The sequence below is a fragment of the Polyergus mexicanus genome, unplaced genomic scaffold, assembly GCF_030449975.1.
Source record: "Polyergus mexicanus isolate NDT 795.1 unplaced genomic scaffold, iyPolMexi1.0 SCAF_23, whole genome shotgun sequence".
Taxonomy (NCBI): domain Eukaryota; kingdom Metazoa; phylum Arthropoda; class Insecta; order Hymenoptera; family Formicidae; genus Polyergus; species Polyergus mexicanus.
Genome location: NW_027223343.1, coordinates 4032646 through 4047439, shown reverse-complemented (window position 1 = coordinate 4047439; position 14794 = coordinate 4032646). Strand labels below are relative to the sequence as shown.

At 30.8% G+C, this 14794-nt stretch overlaps 1 protein-coding gene across 2 annotated transcripts; it reads right to left on the bottom strand.

Annotated features, from left to right (window-relative positions):
• Positions 1–255: 255 nt before the first annotated feature.
• On the bottom strand, positions 256–5282 carry LOC138942665 (uncharacterized). 2 transcript variants are annotated; one of them, XM_070313057.1, is made up of 3 exons: positions 5203–5282; positions 2361–4781; positions 256–2049 (listed from the first exon to the last, which is right to left on the bottom strand). In XM_070313057.1, exons 1-3 carry the CDS (start codon positions 5222–5224, stop codon positions 1847–1849), a joined length of 2646 nt encoding a protein of 881 aa, XP_070169158.1. In that variant the 5' UTR covers positions 5225–5282; the 3' UTR covers positions 256–1846. The 2 variants fall into 2 exon arrangements, with proteins under 2 accessions (XP_070169158.1, XP_070169157.1); XM_070313056.1 differs by having other exon boundaries at positions 5191–5254.
• Positions 5283–14794: the final 9512 nt, after the last annotated feature.

Sequence of the window (14794 nt, the reverse complement as noted above, 5' to 3'; positions counted from 1 at the left end):
ACTTACTTTTTTCAAACAACTAATCTTTTTTAAAGCTTACATTATTCTTTTTTGTGTCCGCAACAAATAATTTGCAAAAATTATCCATGTTGCAATTATAAGGAGCATTCATTAAAATTGAAAAGTCTAATAGATATAAAAATATATTAATTATATTTTCTTTTTTCATGATTTTTACCATACAATAGATTTTTATCATACAATAGAAACAGGTTTATAAAAATTGAGCACAGTTTTTCCTGCAAAATTTATTATCCCTTAAAATTTCTAGCGCATTTCTCATAAGAATTTATCTGAGTATCTAGCATAGTTTCTCCATTATCATTTTAAGTGTGCCCGTTATCGCGTCTCTTCGTCAGCGAGTACGGTCGAGTTTGAAATGTTAACTTTACAGATTACAAAGGAGGCTCATCCGGCAGCGTGTGCACGAAAGCGACGGAAAATTTATTGTTATGTTGCCAGTATTTTATGGCCAGACTATCGTAGAAATGTGTTTGCTTACACGCCAAGTGCATCGTGCTTTGCCACATCTGTTTATACAATAGTAGCAGTAAGGCGCGTATGGAATTATATCGTTTTAATAACAATCGCTTCACCTTTTGTTTCGGCAGGAAAAGGCTTGCATCAATCATTGATCACGAAAACTTGCGTGTAATTCATAAATTTAACAAGACGCGTACAAGACGTGCCGTGATTTACAAGGCAATTTACCAAAATGCTCATCCGGCGATCGAAATACTGATCGAACTGTCGTGGTCGATCTTGCATGTTTCACGAAATTGGTAAGGTGTAAGGTCAGAGCGCGATTAAATCATGATTGGCTGAGTGCTGACATTAATAAAGAAGTGCAACGCTGTATCAAATCAATAACAAACTTGATAAGATCAGTTATCATACTTTATTAATATATCATTTACGTAACATTGAATATTTTGCAACATTTTTGATCAGTTTAAATGTTGGAATTGTTAAATAAATAAATTGAATTTTTTTGTGCACGATATTGTGCAATTTGCAAAAATATATGCTTTATATACTTTTAATGAACGATTACACGATACATTGATGCGTCAACTTAAAATATAATAAATATCTTTGTTAAATAAAACGATGTAGCACAATTGAATTAGTAATTAATGACGTAGGTAGCAATTTCATCGCCATGTATAAGTATTGAAGAAGACATTTGTAATGTGTAGTAAAATACAAGAATTATAATCTAGAATTTATTCTAAAGTAGAAATGACACCTCTTAAAAGATTATGCATAATCAAGAACTATTCTAAAGATTTAGATTTACGAGCCTGACCTACTTTGCCAGTTTTATAATCATCGAATGGCCAATTGTAATCGTCATTCAACCAACGCATGGGAACGTTATCGGATTAACGCAGCTACATATAAATCGTAACAAATTAGCATAAATAAGTTCAAGGCCTATGCGCAGGCATATGAGCAACGCACTAATTATACCATGGCATGCTTTTGTCAAATATCCACAGGTTTACGAACAAATTTCGTGTGAGAGAAAATATTAAATATTAAGTATACATATTAAATATAATAACATATTGTGCGATAAAAAAACAATTGAAATGTACTTTATATGTACGTGTATGTATATATGTATGTATGTATATACGTATCTATTATTCGTTTTTCTTTCTTTGATCATAATAATGTAGTTATTATACAATGTAATAGATGTGTGAATGTATAATATAGTCGGCATAAATAAAACAAATATTTTTATAAATCAATTATGAAGTACATAAAAAACTAGCATAGTATACAAAAATAGAAGTATTTATATATATTATATATTTTCCATTTACCTTTCACGAATTTATATCTGATTCTCGGTGTTTGTTATTTCCATCGAAAATTCATTCGAAACATAATCATCATCCAGTTTATTATTAAAAAGATGACGTTCATGAAGTGTATCGATGCAAGCGGCAAGAACCTCCATTCTTTGAAAAATTTTTTTCAAATCTTGTAATACATTTACATTTTTATTAATTTCTTCCAATGTATTTGATACTTGTTCTGTAATATAAAAAACATAATTTTGATATACATATACGTATTTAAATAAATAAATGGAAGCTTAAAAATGTTTCTAGTTACAGTATATTAATTCACATTTATTAATAAATTTAGTTACATGAAAAATAAAATTATAATTTTACATAGCTACCAGCAACGTCGGTAAATATTATAAGAACTATCCCTTATCTGAAGAGACACATAATTTTTCAAAGTTATTTTATGGATAATATATATATTTTATAAATAATAAGGAAGATATATTAACAAGTTTATTTATATTTCTTTTTTTAATATAATAATTAACTTACCATATTGCTCCGTTAAATCATCAGTCATTCGTTTCTTTCTGTAATTGTAGTCGTTCCCTATATCGGATGGGTTATCGTGATTATGGGTATCGTTGCGTGATTCCAAGAATTTTTTTAATTCAACATACAATTGACGATACGAATTTTGAAACGAAGAACAAATGTTAGTAATGCTGCAAATGTAATCCGAATAATCATCTGTAGAAAAACTTTCTACAGATGATAGATATTTTTGCTTTATTATATTTAACATTTCATCATTAAATATAGAAATTAGTTTCTTTTCCAAGTCGTAAACGCGTTTGTTATTTTCGAAAAAAATTTCAGCATTTTTGAAATTTAAAAGATCTTGTTCCTCTGTAACTTTGAATTGTTTTTGTTGATACATATGGAAAATCTCTAATAATGGATTAAACTCCTTTTTCAAATTGACGATGTCTGAATCAGATTCACTAGTAAAGGAGGATATTGTTGTAGAAGAAGAGGATATTTCTTGCTTTATTTCTTCTTTGTCGGGACTATTAATTTCATCGTTTTTATCGATTTCTGGTTCATCAAAAGAATCTATTTTGAAAGTAAAATCAAATGCGTTTTTCAAACTTCTTACTGGCATATTTTCTTGTAATTCAACTGCGTCGGTTACTTTAGGTACACTGTGCTGCAAGCTTGCAACTTTTTTATCAGAATTCTCGTTAGAAATTAATTTATCCCTCGATTGTTTACTTTCATCCTTATCGTAATCATCATTATAATCATCCATATTAAAAAAATTATCTTTGAAATTATTAACGTTTAAAAAATCGTTTACATGTATACCAGAAGATGTAAAATTCCATTCTTCATCAATCATCATTACAGGACATTTAATTCTGAGAACATTCATTTTGAGTTCGGTCTGGCATTGAATACGGGATTTATTTTTTCCTGGAATAAAAGTGTTGGTCTCCGTGTTCTCAATTGTATCCTCTAATGATGGATTTTGTGTCGATCCTGATATGTCTTTCAATCCAAATTGTAAATCGTTTGCAAAAGTAGGGGGCGCATTAAACCACTGAAATTTAACATTTGGTGTCGAAGATTCTGCAATATCTTGTATTTTTGGTTGCAAAAACTCGGAATCAATAGAGTTAATATTCTTCATTAAATTATATTTTGCTTCTTCTTCTTTTGTGTTTGCAGTAATTTCTGACGAATGATGATCTTGTATATTTTGTACGATAGGTATCTGTGTATCAAAAGCAAAATGCTCATCGCTTTCGGACGCAAATGCATCAAATAGTATTGACATCGACATGTTACTATCATCCGCATCATGTTTATCTTTATTTTTTGTACTATCATTACTCAAAATATTTTTTATTCGTTCTAATAATTCTAATACTGATACAGATTGAGAAATCGAAGAATTTGTGTTCAAATGTTCTGAAGACATATCAGAAGATTCAGAAGATCGATAAGGTGGACATATAACGAGATCTAATTCTAAAGATGTATTTTCTTGTTTGTCAGTCCAAGCTTCCAAAAAACCATTTTTTTTCTCATCATGATCATCTTGCATCTCAATTTTCATTAAATCGAGAAATTTCTGTCTCAGATTTTGCAGACTATTGTCAAAGTTAAAATTTATTTTAAAATTCATAGAATCTTTAAGGTTTGCACTCGTTGTAACATCAAGTCCTAAACTTTCGATTTCATTAGATGTATCTAATGCACGATCTTTCTGATTGTTTAAAGCCAATCGATTAGCATCCTCAGTAAAATCATAACTGTTTTCAAATGGTTCTAAATCGCTAATTTCTATTGATTTAGCTATATTTTGCAATTTTTCAAGAAATCCTTTATTATTAAAGGAATCTTCGGAAGAAATAATTTTCCATGGCATCAAATTCTTCATAAATTCTTTGTTATACACTAAATCTTCCGACGGTGATGTCATCGGTGAATTATTGATATCACTTGCTTCCATCATATTATTACTTAGCATGCTAATAGAATTCTGCGTACTCGTTGGCATTATGCTGTCTACATCTATTACAATTGTCTTGCCTTGTTCCTTACTCGATTCTATGCCTCCCAGAAAATTATTTAGTTTATCTGTTATAATTTCCGGTTTGACAAATATCACAGGCATTTCTTTCGTAGCTGGATGTGATTTCTGTACTTCAGACACTGACTCAAACATCTCTGGCAAATATCTCTCACGAATGATATCCGTAACCTCATTTTCCATCACTCGTGAATGATAACTCTGTAAGATCATGTAACAGCCCCATCCAAAAAATAACGTCAGTTCTAATAAAAATATTAGTCTGATGCATCGTATCCATTGCTTGCAACAGATGGTGTAATATTTGAGCTTGCTTATATATTCCTGCTTCTCTTGTTGTAATCCTTCTTCGAAAGTTACTACAAAGTCTTTTTCTGTAAACATAAATTTTTATTTACTTATACATTTTACTAATAAAATGGCAAAAAGATTGTATTTAAACAAACACATATGATTCAAGATAAAATGTATATAATATACAATATGTTGACATGATAAATGTATATAAATATAATAAATTAGAAAAATATATATACGCGGCAACAATTTTTTATTTATAACAAAGGATGATCATTTTGTAATAAATAAATGTGTAACAAAAATATAAAATAAAATGTAAATAAAATGTAAGAATATAAATATGCATATTACATATAAATGTAGTGAGAAATACTATTAGATTTTATTTTTTAATATTTTAATAAGTTATCTGTAATTATGATATAATTACAATTATGATTAAATTACGTAGAGAAAATAAGAAAAATATATATTAATGTTTACTCTTAATGTTACCACTTTTCGACTGTTCCTTCATGATGAGCGAGCGATCGTAAACTGAACATCTCTTACTGAGACAAGTCTGTTAAATGTTCAGCGCACAGTATGTAGAACGAATCTCGACCCGGCAAAGTATATAGATGTGAAAGGTCAAGATAAAAACTGTCCCCCTCTACATCTTTAAGTACGAGGAAGACATTCTTTGGGTCATCGCTTATCTTTCATGGGTCAGTCACGTCGATGCAAGTCTCGTTGTCAACAGAAACTTATTAATTTATCAATTTAGCTGCTTGCTCAATTTTGAACTATATTTAACATGAGAGGCAAGAAAAATTTAAAGAAAAAAATGTAGTTTAAATTTATATTATATTATTTATTAAAAAAAATTTAAATTATTAAATTTATTACATAATATTTACAAAGTTTGTTATAGTTCATTATGATGCTGTAAACCGAATACAATAAATTTGGAAGTTATTATCTGCATCTGATCAATTGCGTGTTATTTTTCATTTTTTGGTTTCTTTTTTTAATTATCAACATATGCATGAGATTTTTTTATAATAATAGAACTTAACGCGATTGCTTAAGTGATTGGAGTGATTAAAATCATCTCATTAATTATTGTAATAAATAATCTCAGATGTTTATTTGTTTGGTTAATTAGTACGTTTATTTAATTAATTAATATCGCTTGATTAAATAGCGTATCATTTGTGGAACGGATGATTGACATTACAATATATGTATATTAGAAGGAGAAGATATTTTTATCTCCGTATATATATATATATATATATATATATATATATATATACACAAATAGTTCGTCTTATTTACGTTTTATATTATATATTTCCACTTCTTACTATATATATCGAAAATAAATTCATACATTTATATCATATTTATATGTATAATAAATTATTTTCTTGCGATAACAGATTGAATCTGGAAAATATAAGACATATTGATCAAAGTCTGGCTATAAAACTTCTGTATGTTTATTAAATAAACAATAAAGTAATAATTTTTATGACAAATTTTGAATTTTTTATTGAAATATATTATACACATATAAATGCGTATAAAAAATATAAACAAAAGTACTTGTTTAGATATAATATCGGAAATATTTTTTGAAATATATGAATAAAAAAAGATAACGAAGCATACAAAATAGAGAAAGTATTTATTTTAATTTATATTTAAATATTGTGTGATTTATATATATTGAAAAATTAAAATGTTAAAAACTAAAAAAGAGTTATAAAATAAATTTAAAAAATGCACAAAACAACGCATCGAATATTATTCTCGTATAATCAACCGACGTATTTTGCTCATACTTTCAATCTATTTTAATCTGGTCGCAGTAATTCCTGGCCAGGCAATACATTAAGTCTATTACCAATTACGATATGATTAGCGCGATATAAACAGACGAGAAATGAGGCTATATTTGGGCAGCGTGTGATTTGAATACGGCCATTTCCTCCGGTGGGATTGATTAAAGAAAAACTGCATATTTAGGATTCCGTCGGATGTGATAAGGGAACCAAATAGTCGGCACGCGAACCGCACCGGCTGTACTCATTAAGACTGTTTTTACTGAGCGAGCAATGCTCTTGAGTTAAGCTTTCTATGACGTCACTGATAAACTTAAATCACAGTGACGTTGTAAAACGAATAAAAAAGAGAGGTCAAGGCGTATTATTCAAGTATATATCCTTCATGCAATCGACCAGACGTTAGAGCGTTCTTATCAAACTGGAAACGTAGACCCCGCATCATAGAAGAAAATAAACGAGTTACTGCAAAAATAATGTATAATATCAATAAACGCCTTGAAATAACGATAATCTTTCCGGATATTTTCTAAGAAATATAAAAATAAGGACATATATGGCATATAATACGATTTTATTACTTTAGAAAGTCAAATTTAACAACAACAATATTATCTTTAAAGATCTTATTAAATAACATAAAAATAATAGAATTTTTAGTAATTATTTTAATAATGTATCTGTAAAATTAAAATATTTTTTATAAATATTAATATGTTTTGAGTATATGTTCTGTTTGGATATTAATGTGTTCATCGCATGTACACTCGCTTGTTCGATCAAATGTTTGAAATTGATCTAATCATTTTACATTTTTACGCATCAAGATTGGCATCAAATACGGCCCGTATGTAATTCGACCAATTAATCTTAATTTATAGTTCCGTCTAGTGTCGCCAAGTACTGAATCATCGGATGGTCATATCGTGGCCGTGTATAGTTCACGTCCCGAAGCTTTTGTTCCTTATGAGTTGTACCATAGGCAATTCAGTGCCTAGTCAATGGTGCGGTACGTGGTTAACGAACATTATGCGTCTCGCCAATGCAGATATGAGGACTCATTACATTGACCATATTAGAAATGAATGTTCTTTTATCAAGGATCTCAAGATTGACGAAACAAGGCATTGTTTTCGCCACGGATTGCTATCGAGTTTAATGCTTTTCTTGCCAGACAGAAATCAATTGAAAAAGAGGAACAATTGTGCATAGAATATTTTAAATTCTCGCGTTTTCTAGTTTCGCTACATATATTATTTTAAATAAATTTTGTTAGAATGATACTATAAAAACTGCTGCCAAAGAAAAAAAAAAAGATTTCACAATTTTGCTTTATCGTGCTTGCGTTTAGAGTTGAAATAACAATTTGAATAATGCTCTACGACCAACATCATGATCTTTTGTATCCTTCTACACTTATACAATCTCAATTTATATGACCTAAGCAGAATTACTACTTATACTATGTGACACAAACACAAACAAATCAGATTAAAGAAAATTCTCCTTCTAACGATCGTAGTAATGAAGTATTGATCTTATCATAATGTGTGATTGACAATTAATTGCTTAAGTAGATAACATATTAATTTAATTATATAATTAAATATAATAGAGACTTTTTGTTTTTTCTAGATATAAGAGCAATTAATATTTTATTGTTTCTGAATAATTAATGCAAATTTTGTATATGATATGTACATTGGTAAAAGACTGAAAAGACGAAAATTTTAACTTTTGAATGCTATTTACCGATCATGAAATTAAATAAAAAATGGGAATTATAAACGCAGACGCCGGAAAGCACAACAAATAACGTTACTAAACATTAATAAACATTGTTTTTTGCGTCCTAAGTACTGTGCTTTGCTCCTTACGCCGTTTATTTCCTTATTTTTAATTTTAACTAGCGGAGCATTCCCTTCTTGGTATTTTTAGAATAATAGTAACTAATATTAGTTAATAATTAGAAGTTTTATAAAATTGTCAGATATCTCAAACTAAAGATAAACAAAATGTATAATGTATACATGTATTTACATATACATATATACAATATATGTTAAATGGTATGAAAAATAGTAAGGAAAGATTTGCATATATTTTCTCATAATACATCTTTCCCGATTACCATATGCATTACTGCTCAACACTATAATTTGTTAACCAAATTGCAAAAAATTGTCGACATATGTATATGTATCTTGATTAATATATTAATATATTGATTCCTTAATTTGTCAATATGAACAAAATCTATTAACTGAATGAAAATGTTATGCACAAAATTAAATGGCGAAATGTAGTTTTCAAAGATTGTTGAACACGCAGCTGTCACAGGTGGTCCAAGAGTACACGTAGAAACAAGGAAATTCAATTACGTATTTTCTGCAGACGCAGAGATGACATCAATCGATCACAATAACACGGTGTGACAAGAGTTAAGGTAAAGACAATGAGCGTTATAAAATCGATGTGAAATCTCATGCCTAACATGTTTAAAAGCCACAAATTTCTTCGTAATGTGTGTAGCTGATTAATTGATTATATATACAATCAAATTACATATTATATATTAAAAGTTACATATCTTTAATAATTAAGATTTAATATTTTAAATAATTTTGTAAGCATTAGTATTTTTAAATAATATTTGGCATTATTGTTGTCACAATTCCAAAGTCAAGTTTTAGGAAACATTTTTATGACTCAATTATGATAGAATTCATTGTATATTCACTATATACATTTCGTTAAACGCAGCTCCTCTTAATTTTATCTCACACTGAAAGGTATCAGCTTGTTTTATGATATAAGATTAAGCACTGATGAATTTGTCATAGACAAATATATAAATTTAAAAAAAGTAGAAACTTCGACTTTATCTGTACTTTTGTCATACAAATGAATTCAAGAAATCCAAATTGTTCGTTTATCCGTTATTCGCGCGGCCAGGTAACGAAGGGATGCGAAAGGTCACACGCCAACTAGATGGACAACCGATAGAGGCCCGACCTGGCTTTTTTCTTCGTGAAATGGGTCAGAATTCGCTCACGCGGATAGGAAGTGAGGCTACCACAAAGATCGCGGACACGAAATTTGAAGTTTCAGCGCAAGGGTTAGACCGTCAAATTAATCTTTTTGCACTTTTCAATATTATAAATTGCTGATATAATTTTATTGAAATTTAAACAGTAAAGCATGGCGACATAAAACTAAAAAATCAAAACTTAAAATTATAGATGCTATATTATTATCCCTTCTTTGGCAGCAATTATTTCTCTTGATGTATTATTTTATTGTATATTATAAACAATATTATATCATTAAGAAAATGTGTGTCTTGATATCTGAAATGTTAAGGGTTATAATAGCTATATCGATAATATTTTTTACGCAACAGAAACGAATTTAATATTATCAGCCTCGAAAAATATATCATAAAAAATTTAATAATCTGATAAAATATTTCTAATATGCGTAAGTTTCAATAATGATACAGAACAAGTCTGTTATTATTTTTCTTCGCTCACGATTTTTCTAAAAACAGTTAAAAGGCGTAACCAACCATTGCAATTATACACACACAAAGTCATCTTGATATTATCTATAAATTACAAAGAAAATGTAAAAAATTATGACCTGTGGCTTATGGCTAATAGCTTTAGTTTTTAGTTTCTTGCACTATGAAATATCCCGGCTGTACACAAGTATCACGGACGTGTGGTTATTATAGCGCAAAAAAAAAAAAAAAAAAAAAACGAATATAAAGATCTGATATTGCGGCTGGTCACACCGTAATTTTCCGTGTAACAATTCTCCGTGTAATTTCAGACCAAGCTTGCATAGGAACCGATCTAGGACATTATACAGAATTCATGTTTCATATCTCGTTCCCGTGACGAAAATCACTATTAAGAAAGACGTCAGCGCTGAGAAATTTAAAAGTTAGTCCACGATCTGTAATTGCAAATTGCAGACATTGTGCTGACTACCTTGGGTGAGCATAAATTCTCACTCACCCTGTGCTTATAAAACGGCAACGCGGAACGGACGTCGTAGGTTGTGTCGCAGCGATTTTCTTGCAATTCGCATACATATCGAATCGCGTGTTCAACATTAGCCGCTTTTATGTGTCATGCGTTGTATTATACAGTGTCAACGGAGGCCAAGGTCGGAAAACCGAGCAGATCTGAGACTACGCAACGATTCATTGGACAGAAAATCGGCTTCAAGCTTCAATCAAATCAAATGTCCATCAGAAAAAACGTCTCGCATTGTATACATGTATCGATTTCTAAAAATCATTTTTCATTAAAGAAGACCCATGGCCAATAACTATATAAATCGGAGTTATAAAATAATTTTTTGTACATTTTTCACATAAGTAATATCGTTAAGAAAATAATTTGTTTTGAGATTTATACGCAATTATGATATTTTATATCAAATCTTTTATTACTTTATACTATATTTAATATACGGAATTTAATACTGTAGGGGTACAATAAAATTAGATAAAATAATATCTAAAAAATATGGTTTTTTTATGAGTCTTACAAATTTATAGATATTACTTTAGATGATTTTGTAACTTAAATTGAATCCTATATAAAGATCGCTAATAGCATATCATATGGTGGAAAGCGAACATTGGAAAAGACGATTATGTTTAGGTGTTCGTTAAACTTGCGTACATTCTTTATCAGATTCCGACGGGGTTGCCGCAAAATGCGACGTCCGATCGTATCTGCAGAATAAGTGTTTTTTTAACGCGCATGCCCAATATCATCCTATGTTTATATATGATCGCCGTATACTTTATTTTTGCGTTTTATGAAATGGCGTTCGTTGCCAGCAATTGTTATTTAAATGAATTTCGCATGTCAGGCACGCAGCGTGACGCGGCGTTTTTGTGAATTTATTAACATCTGCTTATGACAAAAAAAAAAATTACACGTAACAAAGACACGAAAGGAGTAAGGCTTCGTCCTCGATTTATGTCCAAGTCATATTTTTACGACGACCTCGTCATATTGCTCGCTCGATTGGCCATAATTTATCACCTCGCTTGAAATTAGCAATTTTTTATTCCTGTCCGTAGCTTGTAAAATATTAAAATAATATCAAATTGCAATGAAAAATAAATTGTTTGAATAATATTAAATTACAATAAAAAATAAATTGTTTGAATAATATAAAATTCCAGTAAAATAAATTGCAGTTTATGACTAATACCATTTTTTAGGAAGAATAATGTAAATTTGCGCATTCATAACGCAGTTTAAATCATTGCGTTGCTTTACCGATATATACGTACGCACGTTTTATTTCGCAAAAGTATACGAGAAAGAAGTTTGTGTTGCCATCTACCAAAGGAATCATAAACTTACTGTTTCACACAATAATTCATGTCAGTATAAATTCAATTTTTCTGAAATATTAAAATTATAGAATTATTTAACATGTGTTATAAATATTATCATTATCAATAGTTCTTATAAGATATATTTTAATCCATACTTAAAAAATTGTATGAGCTCTAATTAAAATTATATTATTATAAAGTGTAAAAAAAAAAAATTATTATCAATGTAAAACTAGAAAGAATTTCTTTGTTCATATATCAAACTTAATTTGATAATAATCGATTATTATTATCGATTATTAGTATTATTTCGATCTGATATTAATTTTGCCTGAAACATTATATCAAAATATATTGCACCCTTACATGTCCTGCATATGCAGAAGATTAGTGTTCATGTATACAAAACTCTTATCATATCATCTTACTTTACAAGATGTGACACATGGAGAATTCAATTTGGACAGTAGCCAGAAATTTTCCGTTTGAAAGCTCGAATGCACGTTCACTCGGGAATGCAATTATCATTCGTTGATATCTAGACTGATCTGCCTGAAAATTTGTAGAGGGTAACGAATGGAAAGTTCGCGATAACTTCCGCGGAAGTTCGCTGATGTAGAGAACGGGTTTATTTCTTTTCGTTCAATATTTTTTTCTTCAATATTTCATTATTAATCGTAAGTCAACCTATTTTATATATCTCATTTATATAAGTTCCCTCGGCTTTTTTTTTTTTTTTTTTTTAAATATTAAAACGCGAAATAAATATAATATCTATTAGATACAAAAAATGTCGCATTCAATATGCCATTACATTATTCTACAAGTATCGTTCCAAATGTCTTATTCTTGCAAAATCAAAGATTAATATATAAATTTCAAATGTTTGTCATTAAATTAAAAAATTAATATATTAAATTAAATAAATTATACGTATTTTTTATGACACTATATTGCATTGTGGAAAAAAAATTCTCTTATGAAATTATATGTTTATCTTGTTACTGCAATGAACAAGTATATATGTATTCTATCTTTCTGTGCCGATTAACATTATAATGAAAATGCTCTAAACTTAAGCAACAGAATATATTTTGTACACTTATTGTATTACCCAAGGGTAGCTTTAACCAAACGACAGATTGCGACTGAAAGGCACGATACGTTCGAGGGGTTGATGCGTAAAAAAGAAATATACGGCTTACCACCTAGCGACGCCAGTATCGATCAGTCCCACACGCGTACATTTAAACTACGTCGGGATATTTGGCGACAAATATCTCCATGATTATAGATCCAAATCAGATTGTATTTCCCTTTAAAAAAGGGAAAAATTCTATACTATAATCGGCAATACATATCTAACTAATGAACACGAGTTTTTTTTTTTTTTTTTTAAATAATTATTTAATTTATCGAAATTGTAGACAACATTATATCGTATATGATATAAAAAAAAAAAAAAAATTTGTTGACTAAGTCCGCTATTAATGCAGACAACGATCAGCCGAAATATTGATTGAATAGCCAAAACACATTTTTCGTATTTCAGTCGTTAATTTTAGCGGTAAACCGCTGTCGATCACCCATGACATTTTGATATGTATTGTACATATATGCAGCGTTGAAAGGTCATACGCGAATGACGGTTTACATTCGCTATTATTATGTCAGTAAAATTAGAGCGTGCAACAAACGATTGTGGGAAAAAAAAAATCTCGCACCGCTGAGTTTGTTTAAGTTTAAGTTTGAGTTTGAGTTTGAGTTTGAGTTTCAGTCTGAGTCTGAGTCTGAAACTGAGTCTGAGTCTGAGTCTGAGTCTGAGTCTGAGTCTGAGTCTGAGTCTGAGTCTGAGTCTGAGTCTGAGTCTGAGTCTGAGTTTGAGTTTGAGTGAGTGTGAGTGACTGTGAGTGAGTGTGTGAGTGAGTGAGTCAGTGTGAGTGAGTGTGAGTGAGAGTGAGTGAGCGTGAGTGAGCGTGAGTGAGCGTGAGTGAGTGCGAATGAGTGTGAGTGAGTGTGAGTGAATGTGAGTGAGTGTGTGAGTGTGAGTGAGTGTGTGAATGCGAGTTAATTATCGAGTGAGTGTGAGTGAGTGAGTCAGTGTGAGTGAGTGAGTCAGTGTGAGTGAGTGTGAGTGAGAGTGAGTGAGCGTGAGTGAGCGTGAGTGAGCGTGAGTGAGTGCGAATAAGTGTGAGTGAGTGTAAGTGAGAGTGTGAGTGTGAATGAGTGTGAGTGTATGAGTATGTGAGTGTGAGTGAGTGTGAGTGAGTGTGAATGAGTGAGTGTGAGTGAGTGTGTGAGTGAGTGAGTGTGAGTGAGTGTGAGTGAGTGTGAGTGAGTGTGAGTGTGTGAGTGTGAGCGATTGTGAACGAATGTGAGCGAGTGTGTGAGGGTGAGTGAGTGTGAGTGAGAGTGAGTGAGTGTGAGTGAGTGTGAGTAAGTGTGAGCGAGTGTGTGAGCAAGTGTGAGTGAGAGTGAGTGAGCGTGAGTTAGCGTGAGTGAGTGTGAGTGAGTGTGAGTGAGTGTTAGCGAGTGTATGAGCAAATGTGAGTGAGTGTGAGTAAGTGTGTGACTGAGTGTGAGTAAGTGTGAGTGAGTGTGAGTGAGTGTTAGCGAGTGTGTGACTGAGTGTGAGTGAATGTGTGAGTGAGTGTGAGTGAGTGCAGGTGTGTGAGTGTGAGTGAGTGTGTGTGTGAGTGAGTGTGGGTGAGTGTGAGTGAGTGTGAGTGTGTGAGTGTGTGAGTGTGTGAGTGTGTGAGTGTGTGAGTGTGTGAGTGTGTGAGTGTGTGAGTGTGTGAGTGTGTGAGTGTGTGAGTGTGTGAGAGCGTGTGAGTGTGTGAGTGTGTGAGTGTGTGAGTGTGTGAGTGTGTGTGTGAGTGTGTGGGTGAGT

What these genes read in the sequence shown, in the direction of transcription:
- LOC138942665 (XM_070313056.1), bottom strand. Translation starts at nt 5,224, where the DNA reads ATGAAGGAACAGTCGAAAAGTGGTAACATTAAGA. An exon ending in GAAAAGTGGTAACATTAAGA is followed by an intron (nt 4,782 to 5,190) that starts GTAAACATTAAT and finishes TTATGTTTACAG; the next exon opens with AAAAAGACTTTGTAGTAACT. An exon ending in TGATTTAACGGAGCAATATG is followed by an intron (nt 2,050 to 2,360) that starts GTAAGTTAATTA and finishes TTTATATTACAG; the next exon opens with AACAAGTATCAAATACATTG.